The sequence below is a fragment of the Gymnoscopelus microlampas genome, assembly GCF_963454915.1.
Source record: "Gymnoscopelus microlampas genome assembly, chromosome: 21".
Taxonomy (NCBI): domain Eukaryota; kingdom Metazoa; phylum Chordata; class Actinopteri; order Myctophiformes; family Myctophidae; genus Gymnoscopelus; species Gymnoscopelus microlampas.
This window is the reverse complement of record NC_139958.1, coordinates 6,995,907-7,009,566: the sequence shown is the minus strand read 5'-3', so window position 1 is coordinate 7,009,566 and position 13,660 is coordinate 6,995,907. Positions and strand designations below refer to the sequence as shown.

General features: G+C 39.0%; 1 protein-coding gene across 1 annotated transcript in view; it reads right to left on the bottom strand.

Moving 5' to 3' along the window:
- Positions 1-13,263, bottom strand: part of ntrk2b (neurotrophic tyrosine kinase, receptor, type 2b) — a gene marked incomplete at both ends in the record, with an annotated part of 36,548 nt that extends 23,285 nt beyond the window's left edge. Inside the window, 7 exon segments of the mRNA XM_084047069.1 lie at positions 1,482-1,624; positions 4,484-4,620; positions 6,175-6,326; positions 7,663-7,731; positions 8,498-8,569; positions 8,660-8,734; positions 13,022-13,263. Of these exon segments, the coding sequence (XP_083903195.1) occupies positions 1,482-1,624; positions 4,484-4,620; positions 6,175-6,326; positions 7,663-7,731; positions 8,498-8,569; positions 8,660-8,734; positions 13,022-13,263 (890 nt within the window).
- Between the last annotated feature and the right edge of the window lie 397 nt (positions 13,264-13,660).

Here is a 13,660-nt window from a genome sequence, read left to right as displayed (position 1 = left end):
AGGGCCTAGACTGAGCAAAGCATGAGTTGATTTCATCGACTAAAGCTATGTCCAAAAAATCGTCGACTACCTTTTTTCACTGACGAAAACGACATAAAAACTAAGCTATGATGACTAAAACTAAGACAAAATATATTGACAATTTTGTCAACAAATACAAACTAGACTAAAATGTTAGTGAGGGACTAGTGGAGAAGAGATCCAGTAGAACTAAAAGACAAGTCATTTTATGTTTGCTTGCGCTCGGGTGTTGCGCTCTAAAAATAGCAGATCTACAAGCTTACAGCGAAGCGTTGTGAGCTTGTAGATCTGCTATTTTCAGCATGCAACCAAGTGTAAAATCAGCCATTATGACGCCATCAAGGCACCGCGCCAAAATACATTTTAGTCGACTAAATCAACTGTAGATTTAGTCGACCAAAATCTTATGATATTTAGTCGACTAAAACTAGACAAGTTTTAGTCAAAAACAAAAACACTGGAGCAAAGCGAGGAGCATCTATAATGAGCCACATTCCCAATTTTGGGCATGTCGCTATTATACGTGAAAGAATTTCCCCCAAAATGTCACACAAATCCAAATGTTTTCGAAAAAACAGCCTAACCACAAGCTCACAACACGTTGTGTTGTTTAGCCTATGAACCCATTAAGACCTGGGACGCATCTGTGTCACTTTTTGATTTGAGCTAAAAAGCATTATTTTACACTTTGGCTATTCAAAAATAGCAGATATATAAGCTCATAGCGCGGCACCGAGTGCCGCGCTACGAGCTTGTAGATCTGCTATTTTTGAGAAATCGTGAAAATGTGTGCAAATCTTTGAATATATATTGTTTAAAACATTTTTTAACTCAAATCTTTGCTTCTGGGGGGTCCCCGGAACAAAACATTTTGAGATGGGGATTGCGGCAAAATACATATCATTTTGGGGGTCCTTGACATGAAAAAGTTAGAGCACCACTGATATAGAAACACACGTTTTTCAGAATACCGTTGGGATTTAGAAGACATTTGTAGAATCGGCTTCAGGTCTTAATGGGTTAAGTCCTGTGTGTCATTTAAGATTTCAGTTATTCATTATTTTATACTTTGGCTATTCAAAAATAGGAGATATACAAGGTCACTGTAGATCTGCTATTTTTGAAAAATCCTGAAAATGTTTGCAAATCTTTGAATGTACATTTTTAAAGCGAACATTTGTAATTCAAATCTTTGCTCCTGGGGGGTCCCTGGAACTAAAATATTTTGAGATGGGGGTCCGCGGCTAAATACAGATCATTTTGGGGGTCCTTGGACATGGAAAAAGTTTGAGAACCACTGGTTTAGCTGATGGATCTATACTGTTTCTGAATACCTATAAGTATAAATCGGGGCTTATGTGTGGATTGAGAACAATGTCAGCCCAGAACACAATTAGGCCAGAGGTAATATTCAACATGATGTTTCTGTTATATAACAACTCAATAACAACAAAAAGCACGTGTCCTTACAGAGGATATCGAGTGTCAGCGTGGCCTCGCTCTGCCCGACCACGTTCTCAGCCGTGCAGTAGATGACTCGGCCGTTATCGTCCGGAGACAGGCCTGTCAGGATGAGGGTGCTCTTCTGGTCCAGGGGGTCCATCTGAGAAACATTCGATTTCCATTATCATATGTATCATAGACAGTGGTGGAAAGTAACTAAGTAGATTTACTCAAGTACTGTACTTAAGTACAATTTTGAGGTACTGTTACTTTCCTGGAGTATTTCCAATTGTCTATACTTTTACTTGTACTCCACTACATCTCAGAGGCAAATATTGTACTTTTACTCCACTGCAATTATTTGAAAACTTTAGTTAATTAATAGTTACTTTGTAGATTTTGATTATTATTACAAAACATACATTAACCACTTCAGCCCTATATACATTTCGGCCATTTGAAAATAGCCGATCTACAAGCTCACAATGCGTTGCGATGCGACGCATTGATCTATATAGATCTGCTATTTTCAAAAGTTGTTATACTTGTGAAATGGGACATTCTGCATAATGAGTACTTTCTACTTTTGGTACTTTAAGTACAATTTGATGCCAACACTTTTGTACTTTTACTCAAGTACATTTTGAATTCCGGACTTTTACTTGTAACAGAGTAGTTCAACATTGCAGTATTGATACTTTTACTTAAGTAAGAAATGTGAGTACTTTTTCCACCACTGATCATAGACAGTCCAAGTGCGTTTATAAGCGTCAGAGTCAACCTAACAAAGCCACTGAACCAAATTCCATTATTGATCACAGAACTGTTTTAAATATATGACATAATTGAAGAAGAAAAAAAACTTCAGTGAAAGTCGACCTGATTATCCTATACTAAAATTGGAAGGAAAAGGGAGGACCTCTGGCGTCATGCTCATGTCACCATGACTCACCTTATATGGCCATGACCATATAAGGGACAAGGACTGACTGATACAGAGATTTCCATATATGGGCATAAAGGGGACAAGGACTGACAGATACAGAGATGCCCATATATGGAGATCTCTGTATCTGACAGTCCTCGTCCCTTTTATTTTGAACCTCTAGTATTATAACAAAGGTTTAATTTGTTTTTGCTACTTGGCAAAACTCCAATAAATAGCTCTATATTCCCACAGCAATCATTGCTAAAGAGTGTTTGTTCAATAACAGGAGTCTCCCTGTCTCTCCAGCTCTTTACTAGAACAAAAAATACATTTTCAGTTCAGGATATCAATTTTATCCAATCAGGAGAGACAACTCCTACGGGATACAGTGAAATTAGGGAGTGAAGAAACAGGGAAATGACCAGAAAAACATGGAACTGGAGCATTTTAATCCGATCATCAGAGTGCAGTACACCAATCCCAATTAGTGTCGTATGGTTGAAAGCATCGGAGAAAATTTGGAGAAAATGGCCGGCGATCGGATTAAAATGCTTTTTGTTGAACAATACGGGAGATGCGGGTACTTATCGCGGAACCGATCAACTTTATTATAACATCCGTGGCTCGGGGGTAAGCACTTTATATTTGAAATCTGAACGTTTATGTACATGTGAGAGTTGGCAATGTGAATGAATCGAACACCACTCTAAACCAGGAACTCTTGGCTCCATGACGCTTGTATACAAGCGTCGTGTGAACCATGGCGGCTAACTCAATAGCAATGATTAGCATCGAAATATAGTGCTTTAACCCTTTAAGGCCGGGAAGGGAACGCATGTGTGTCATTTTAAGATTTCTTTGGCTATTCAAAAATAGCAGATACACAAGCTCAAGCACACAATTCAAGCACACAAGTCCAGTAATTCGTTATTTGAAACTTTAAATTTCTCTAAATATCATAAACTCTCAGGACAGCCTAAGTACAAATATAATTTATGAAAAGGCTACTATAGGCTACAGTGAAGTCGGACTGAATGACTGAAACGTTTTTTTCTTTTTTAACTATCTTGGTGATTATCTGGCACTGTAGTTGTGGATTATTAGCAAACTGGACATTTAGACTGAATGTTTCCTTTATCCTCATCTTGCGCTAATGCACGACTTCACTGTAGCCTATAGTAGCCTTTTCATAAATGATATTTGTATTACGCTGTCCTGAGAGTTTATAGTATTTAGAGAAATTTAAAGTTTCAAATACAAAAGTAGTGGTAGTAGTTGCGAATTACTGGACATTTAGACTGAATGTTTCATTTATCCTCATCTTGCGCTAATGCACGCAACTGTTTCACCAGGTTTTATTTTTGTTGTTTCTCATAAGCGTGCATCAGTTGTCTGTCAACAACACCGTATTCTGTGCCTTGACTTCAGCGCGCTGACTCTCTCCCCACCCGCCCCCCGCCCCCCTTGCGCTTAAACTCAGTGGTGGAAAAAGTAATCAAAGTCTTTACTCAAGTAAAAGTACCAATACTGCAATATAAAAATACTCTGTTACAAGTAAACGTCCAGAATTAAAAATGTACTTGAGTAAAAGTGCAAAAGTATTGGCATCAAAATGTACTTAAAGTACCAAAAGTAAAAGTACTAAATATTTGAAAATAGCCGATCTACAAGCTCACAACGCGTCGCATCGCGACGCGTTGTGAGCTTGTAGATCTGCTATTTTCAAATAGCCTATGTATAAAATAGGGCTAAAGTGGTTAATGTATGTTTCATTATATCATAGTTTATATCTGAAAAGTATCTAGTAACTAAAGTACTAAAATGTTTGAAAATAGCAGATCTATACAAGCTCAGTTGTGAGCTTGTGAGCTTTCAAATAATTGTAGTGGAGTAAAAGTACAATAATTGCCTCTGAGATGTAGTGGAGTAGAAGTAAAAGTATTGGAAATTGGAAATACTCAAGTAAAGTACAAATACCTCAAAATTGTACTTAAGTACAGTACTTAAGTAACTGTACTTAGTTACTTTCCACCACTGCTTAAACTACATGCAAAAAGGCCGTTGGCACATGGGACAGGAAGCCGTTTTTACCTCATAGACGGTGGAGAGTGTCTCAAAGCTCCACAGGATCTGTGGTGGAGGGGAGCCCGACGCGTTGCACTCTGCCTGGACGTTACTGCCCGCCATCCGGGTGATAATGTTGGGGGTCACCTCCACCCGGGGAACCTCTGAAAAACACACAAATGGTGGAAAAAGTACTCAAATTCTTTACTTAAGTAAAAGTATCAATACTGCAATATAAAAATACTCCGTTACAAGTAAAAGTCTAGAATAAAAAATTTATTTGAGTAAAAGTACAAAAGTATTGGCATCAAAATGTACCTAAAGTACCAAAAGTAAAAGTACTAAATATTTGAAAATAGTAGATCTACAAGCTCACAACGCGTCGCATCGCGACGCGTTGTGAGCTTGTAGATCTGCTATTTTCAAATAGCCTATGTATAAAATAGGGCTAAAGTGGTTAATGTAGGTTTCATTATATCATAGTTTATATCTGAAAAGTATCTAGTAACTAAAGTGTTCAAATAATTGTAGTGGAGTAAAAGTACAATAATTGCCTCTGAGATGTAGTGGAGTAGAAGTAAAAGTATTGGAAATTGGAAATACTCAAGTAAAGTACAAATACCTCAAAATTGTACTTAAATACAGTACTTAAGTAAATGTACTTAGTTACTTTCCACCACTGCAAATAACAACAGTGGAAAGTACTGGAAAGTACTATACTTAGGTACAATTTTCTTTTGTTACTTTTTACGTACTGTAAGCGTATTTCCAATTTGCAATATTTTTTTTACTTTTACTCCACTACATCTCAGAGGCAGATATTTTACTTTTACTCCACTACATCTCAGAGGGCAGATATTGTACTTTTACTCCACTACAATCATTTGAAAACTTTAGTGACTAGGTACTTTGCAGATCTAAATTATTACATTATAAAACATACATGAACCATTTTAGCCCTATTTTATACATAGGCTATATGTATAAACGTGTCGCTTGTAGATCTGCTATTTTGGTACTCTAAGTATAATTTGATGCCATACTTTTGTTACTTTTGTTACAAAATGTTACTTACTCGAGTAACATTTTGAACACAGGCCTTTTACTTATAACGTAACAGAGTATTTTTTATATTGTGGTATTGTGTGTGTGTGTGTGTGTGTGTGTGTGTGTGTGTGTGTGTGCGTGTGTGCGTGTGTGCGTGTGTGCGTGTGTGCGTGTGTGCGTGTGTGTGTGTGTGTGTGTGTGCGTGTGTGTGTGTGTGTGTGTGTGCGTGTGTGCGTGTGTGCGTGCGTGCGTGCGTGCGCGCGTGCGCGCGCGTGTGTGTGCGTGCATATAGGTGAAGATTTTCAAATTTAAAACAAATTTCCAAAAGAAGTGAAAACAGACATTTATAATATGTTTTCACTGTCATCCAGTAGAAGACAGGGCTTACTGTATAGTAAGTGTTTAACTTGATTGTCACATATAAGCATGTTTAGGGTTAACCCATTAATACCTGGAACGCGTCTGTGTCACGTTAGATTTCTTTGGCTATTCAAAAATAGCAGATATACAAGCTCATAGCGCGGCACCGAGTGCCGCGCTATGAGCTTGTAGATCTGCTATTTTTGAAAAAATCTTGAAAAATATTTTTTTTAGATTTTTTTTAAAAAACTTTAAAAAATTAAGAATCGCCTCAGGTCTTAATGGGTTTTAAGATAGATTAACCTAATTACCACAGTCTGGTTGAGTCAGGTCAAAGAAGGTCCTCTTTGCTCCGGTATCGTCTGTACATTTCAGCTCCTGACTCTCACTCTCATCCTGGGGTCTCAGTTTGATCCACAAGTTTTCACACACGCAGTCCAGAGGGTTACCGGACAGGAGAAGCCTAGAACATACACACACACACACACACACACACACACACACACACACACACACACACACACACACACACACACACACACACACACACACACACATATAATATATATATTATACAACAGGTAGTTCCGACCAGGCAATCTGATTGGTTGAAATCTAGCCGTGCTTCAAACCAGCATGATAGCACGGGCCTAATCACATTAATAAATCACTCCGCACTGCAGTCCGCAGCTGATTAGACCAGTGGTTCTCAAACTTTTTCATGTCAAGGACTCCCAAATTGACACTTATTAGCCCGCGGACCCCCATTTGAATAGATATGCCAGGGACCCCCATAAGAGAAGATTTTTACGGCTCTATAGCAGTGATTCTCAACCATTTTAATTTCAAGGACCCCCAGTTTGACATGCATTTAGGCTACGGACCCCCATTTAATGGCATTCATACCTCTGGGACCCCAATTCATATTGTAAAATCAATGTTAATTTAACTCTGAGATAGTTACAGACTCATAAGGGTCCATTTGGTCCCTGTCCATCATTTAGCTGGGGACCCCCTGGAACCCCCTCAGGTACCCCGGGGGTCCCCGGACCCCACTTTGAGAACCAACGGATCAGACCATATATGGCACAGCTGTGCTGTGACGTCACGCTGTCCCACGGTAGGAAAACAAACAGACAGTAGCCTGACCCACCGCCGCCAACGCCGCCAAAGCGACGCGTTGTCAGCTTGTAGATCAGTTATTTTGGCCACGTGACACGGTCGTACGACGGAGCATATAGCCTACTGGAATCAGCTGTGTTGATGAGACGGTGCCTCAGAGCGCTGCTACAGGGACTATTTAATGTCTCAGTCAAATAAACTCTTCTCTTTACAGGGAAACGGATAATAGCGAAACATTTTTATTATGAATTGCCCCACAATATGAATACATTTGGATGTGTTTTGTTGGTAACTGTTGTATAATCGCAATATTACACTCGAGGGTGTGCTTTACCTACATTATTGGCACTTCAGTGATGCTTGTGGAACTCGGCTCCGCCTCGTTCCTGACCGCATCACTGGCGTGCCAATAATGACGGTAAAGCTCGTGTAATATTGCTTAAATATTATATATAATATTATAATATCACAACGCCTCGCAATGCAAGGCGTTGTGAGCTTGTAGATCTGCTATTTTCACAATATTTGCTTTCTTATATTGTTTGACATTTTGGCCAATGTTTGACCAGTTTTCATATAGTTTGTTGATTACTTTTGATGTAGTAATGGTATTAAAAATGTCTTAAAAGTCCTTCAATTTGGGGTACCCCCCCCCCCCCCTAAAATATGACACTTACGAGTAAGTTGTGTCCAGGTTTTGAAATGTTCTCCAAGACAATGTCGACAGGTTATTGTCTCTGAGATTTCTGAAAGTTGAAACAAACACATTTATCTCCATGAACATTATTGTTAACGTGAACAATACTCCTCAATCTAAATACAAAAAATATTATTGTAATAATATTTATAATCTTTATAATACTGAAAGGATTACTAAGGCTGTCACGATCATTACATTCTTGTTGACGATTAATTGTCATACAAATAATTGCGATTGTGCTTTTGGCATTGAACATTGGAACATATCAATACAAATTAGATTTCTGATTGTAAATAAACATAGCACAGGGCAGACATGACAAATATCCTAACTGAAATATATAGGCCTACAAAGAAATGACTGACAATGACCGGTACCGTGTTGATTTTGACAGCAAATTTTTATTTAGTTTTAGTCATAGTCTTTTGAATAACATTCCATCTAGTTTTTTTTGTCATATTTTAGTCATCTGAAATGTTTTACTGTTAGTCTAGTTTTAGTCGACTAAATATCATAAGATTATAGTCGACTAAATCTACAGTTGATTTAGTCGACTAAAATGTATTTTGGCGGTGCCTTGATGGCGTCTTAATAATGGCTGATTTTACACTTGGTTGCATGCTGAAAATAGTAGATCGTTTTTATTTAGTTTTCATCAGTGGAAAAAAAGTAGTCGACGAACAGTTTCAGTCGACGAAATCAACACTGGACCGGTAACTAAAATCTAAATAAATCATGTATTTATTTTTTTAAATGTATGAACATCTTTCAAAAGATAACTGTGTACAGATGAATGGAACATTTGGCCTTACACGTATTGGAGTCTTGTGTTGTTGAAAAAGGCATCTGAGGATATTGACGTTAATCTTGTCTTTGTCACCGTGCTGTTGGATGTGGAGACAGTTTATCAGATCATTTTTCATGTTGGCATAATTCCACTATTACATGAATAACAGCAAATAAATTATACTTACAGGTTTCTGAGATTAATGTAGTACTTCAAGCTGGTGTCCTTTATGTCGACTAGTCTGTTCTGATTGGCAATGTATCTGTAAAATAAATATTGTAATATTAATAATACTCATCATAATTCATAGTTCTTATAGAAAGCATGCTACATACAGTCTTAAACTTTTTAACAAACAGTTTTGCAGCATGGCTGATGTTCTCAACAGATCAATGTGGTTTATTATGAAATGTCATTGTACTCTGAATTAATACTGTACCTCACAATCCCAATCAAATGAAAAACAAACAATAACCGATTAACCCAGGGGTCTTCAACAGGGGGTCCGGGACCCCTAGGGGGTCCTCAGAGCTACTATAGGCCGGGGGTCCGCCAAATCTTTGTGTGATAGGATTTAGTTTTTTTTACATTAACCACTTGAACCCTAGAATTCCTTTTCTGAGGGGAACATTAGCCGAAAATAGCAGATCTACAAGAGGCTATGGGTGTAGAGGGAAAAAAGAGCAGACTAAGTAAAAAAAAAACTTTAATCTGAAAGACAATTTTATACAATATAGAGTAGGGGGTCCCTGCTTCATCTCTCTCTCAGCTAGGGGGTCCTTGGCCTGAAAACGTTGAAGACCCCTGGATTAACCTATGTATACAGTATTTCAATGGAACACAAAATTAAGTAAAATCACACATTTGAAAGTATTTGAAATCAAGCATTGTTGTGGAATCTCATTTGCATGTTTTGTGTACGAAGCATAATTTCTCTTTGAATTCTTTGAATAATATAGACCGGGAACGCATCTGTGTCATTTTAAGATTTATTTGGCTATTAAAATAATTGCAGATCTGCTTTTTTTTTTTTTTTAACTCATGAAAATGTGTGTAAATCTTTGAATATATATTTTTTAAAGCAAACATTTGTAAAATATTTTGTTCCAGGGACCTCCAGAAGCAAAGATTTGAGTTACAAATGTTCGCTTGATTTGCGCACATTTTCACGTTCTTTCAAAAAATAGCAGATCTACAAGCTCATAGCTTGTAGATTTGCTATTTTTCATTAGCCAAAGAAATCTTAAAATGACACGCATGCGTTCCCGGATTAAATGGGTTAAATATATATATATATATATACATATATATCTTCATTTTCCCTGCAAATGAATGAGAAACATAAAGAACATAGAGGATTGAATGAGCATGCAATTCAATTCAGCCACTGTCTGCATTCTCATGTTTCTTTCTTCATAGACTTTAGGTCTCCAAGACATCTGGATGTCAAGCTAATGCAGAGTAACACAACATGATCTAGAAGAGCAGTTAACCACTTAAGACCTGTTTTATACTTCATCGTATGATGGTGTTGGGTGAAAATAGCCAATCTATGAGCTCACAACGCATTGTGAGCTTGTAGATCTACTATTTTTGCTCTCTCTCTCTCTCTCTCTCTCTCTCTCTCTCTCTCTCTCTCTCTCTATACAGTATAAGATATGAGGTTTGCATTACGTTACATCAGAGTCTGAGACTAGTTGTCACAGGACCAATAACTAAGACATAATAAATAACTAAGACATCTACACACAAATTCTGACCCCAAGATCACCTACACTCTCAAGAGGGTTTGAAAAATGTAGGATGACATTTCTTCCTTGGCCTAGTTGGAATGTGTGTGCAAAGTTTCACGGCAAACGGATTCATGTTTCGATTCAAGATTTGAGGTATTTTGAGGCATTACGTTCAAACCGGGCCATTCCTGCAAACCTTTGGCAGCCAATCTTAGCCAATCAGGATTGAATATGAAGAATGGGACAGATCAGTGTTGATCACATGACTATAGCGATAATGTGTACCGATTGGCGTGATGTTAGGACAAAATCTGAATGCGAAAACGGAAACATAGTCTCGACCTGGCGAAGACAATAATGATGTATTTAGCACATTTTTTAAAGTTGGATTATGTGATATATGAAGGGTTAACTATTGAGTGACACTAAACTTGGCAGTGGGTTCATGCGAGGACATGCCCCCCCCCTTTTCTAACTGGTGCATCTTTCCACATTGGGGATTTATTTTTCTTGTGGTATATTGTCTTGTATATACTGTAGGCCTACAGTACAATGGTGTGCGCGTGTGCGTGTTTACAAGGAAATGACACAACACAAGCCTTTTCTGAATATTATTTCTTGCTTTAGACACTGGACGCTTCCGATGGATATACTGTATCCAGTTCACTGGTACAGACGGCACAATGTAACTAAATTATAAGGTCATGGCCTTCTCTAATGGCACGCTGGATACTTTGTGACGAGATATTAACCCATTGATACCTGAAGCCGATTCTACATGTCTCTCTCAACAGTATTCTGAAAAACGTATGTTTCTGTATCAGTGGTGCTCTAACTTTTTCATGTCAAGGACCCCCAAAATGATATGTATTTGGCCACGGACCCCCATCAAAATATTTTGTTCCAGGGACCCCCCAGAAGCAAAGATTTGAGTTAAAAACGGTTCGCTTTAAAAATATATATATTCAAAGATTTGCACATATTTTCACGATTTTTCAAAAATAGCAGATCTACAAGCTCGTAGCGCGGCACTCGGTGCCGCGCTATGAGCTTGTAGATCTGCTATTTTTGAATAGCCAAAGTGTAAAATAATGCTTTTTAGCACAAATCTAAAAATGACACAGTTCCAGGTCTTAATGGGTTAATATCTATGAAGGTGCTGTGGTGTTGTGTGTGGCATGGCTTCTAAACATCATGTACGTACCTGCTACTATGCTCTGTATATCGTTACTGTCAGGTAGAAACCTCTTTTATCCATATTTTAACGTTTTATGTGTCACACAAAGGCAGCAGGAAGATAGTAACCGTTTTGGACATTACACCTGACAGCAATGATATTAGCCTAAGTATTTTAATTTCAAGGACCCCCAGTTTGACATGCATTAGGGCCACGGACCCCCATTTAATGGCATTTCTATCTCTGGGACCCCAATTCAGATTGTAAAATCAATGTTAATTTAACTCTGAGAGTGTACAAATGGAACCAAATGGACCCTAACGGGTTCATTTGGTTCCATTTTTACACTCTCAGAGTTACAGACACATAAGGGTCCATTTGGTTCCTATAACTATCCATCATTTAGCTGGGGACCCCCTCAAGGACCCCTGGGGGTCCCCGGACCCCACTTTCAGAACCAATGCTATAGGGGTCCATTCTGTTTTCACTATAGAAAAGCCATCTCAAAAGACAAGACAATACATATATATTTACATTATGAGCATGATGTGTGACAACAAGTCTGTCTCCTACTATGTTCTTTCCTTCCAATATACCCATGTGCTGCATATTATACTCCAATATGCCTACATAGTAGCTCACATAATGCTACAAATACACAGACAATGTTGCTTTAATTAATGTGTGATGCTGCTGCTATTTTGTTTGACGTGCACACTCTCATATTTCTGAGTTCCAGCATGTTATGGCATGTATTCTGTTGCTTAATAATGATCCCAGACAGTATATAGGCTATACCATGCATGATGGCGGAATCACAATACATAACATACATGCAGAAATCATTTTTACATCATCATCACTGCACTGGACATGCATGGTTTGTTAAAGGAGTATTGGTTCACCCATCCAGACAGACAGTCTAACGTGCACCAATACTTTTAGACTATACATACACAACACGCACGCACGCGCATGCGCGCACACACACACACACACACACACACACACACACACACACACACACACACACACACACACACACACACACACACACACACACACACACACACACACACACACACACACACACACACACACCAGACAATCGAACACACCTACAGCATGCATTATCTGACCAACGATCCCACGTCTGTGTTTTGACATCATAGCTTTATCTTATCTTTATGTGTTGAGACAGCTCTATAGGTGGCTTTGAATCAAATCATCATGCTGTTGTTGTTGATGTTGTTGTTATCATTAATTATCATGATCAACCACTTAAACCCCCATATGGGTAAACGGAGTTCCTCAGGGCTCAATACTAGTGTATTTTCTGTTTTTTGTTATTGTGGTCGAAAGCGTTCGCTGAAAATAGCAGATCGACAAGCTCACAACGCCACGCATCGCGTGGCGTTGTGAGCTTGTCGATCTGCTATTTTCAGCCAAAGCTTTCCCCCATGATACCAATGCTGGGGGGGGGGGGGGGGGGGGTTAAGTGATTAATATTATCATTATTATTACACATTGTTGACACTGTACAATAATTATGCAATAATAGGGCTGATATAGTAAGTTCACAAGCTTATTATTATTATTATATCTGCACACATCACATGCACATTGATTGCACACTTACATTTCGGTGATGTTTTCCATGTCATCCAACGAGAGCACGGGGAACTCCTCGATCCCGGGCATCAGCGGATCGATGCACGCGATCCTGGAGATGCTGCAGGCGCAGGACGCGGGGCACGCGTCGGCGGCGTCGCTCAGCCTCCTGCACAGCAGCCCCAGCATCAGCACCACCACCAGACCCAGGCGAGCGAGCAGCGTCGCTCCGTGGTGATGAAGATGATGATCCCCCGCGCTGGAGTCCATCGCAGCAGCGGCAGCAGCAGCCAGGTTCTTCCAAGGCTATATATTCCAAACCGACCACGACCCCCCCCCCCCCGGCCCCCTCCAACCACACACTCACACACACAGAAGCAAGAATTTTCCAGTCAAATTGAATTATTATACAAGATTCCCTCACTCGTCGTATATAGCCTGATCAGGCTTCTATATCTCGCCAAGTTATATCATTTGGACTCTTCTCCTCCACCAGGGAAAAAATAAAATAAAAAAAAATCCTCGGTCACGAATGCGCAGAGCCCCACACGTTTTTTTTTTAAATATCAAGATGCCATGGAATGGCCTTCCTCCCAGTCTGCGCAGAATTGGTACCAACCACACTATAACAGCACTATAAGGCTATACTGCATATCGATGCCCGTTG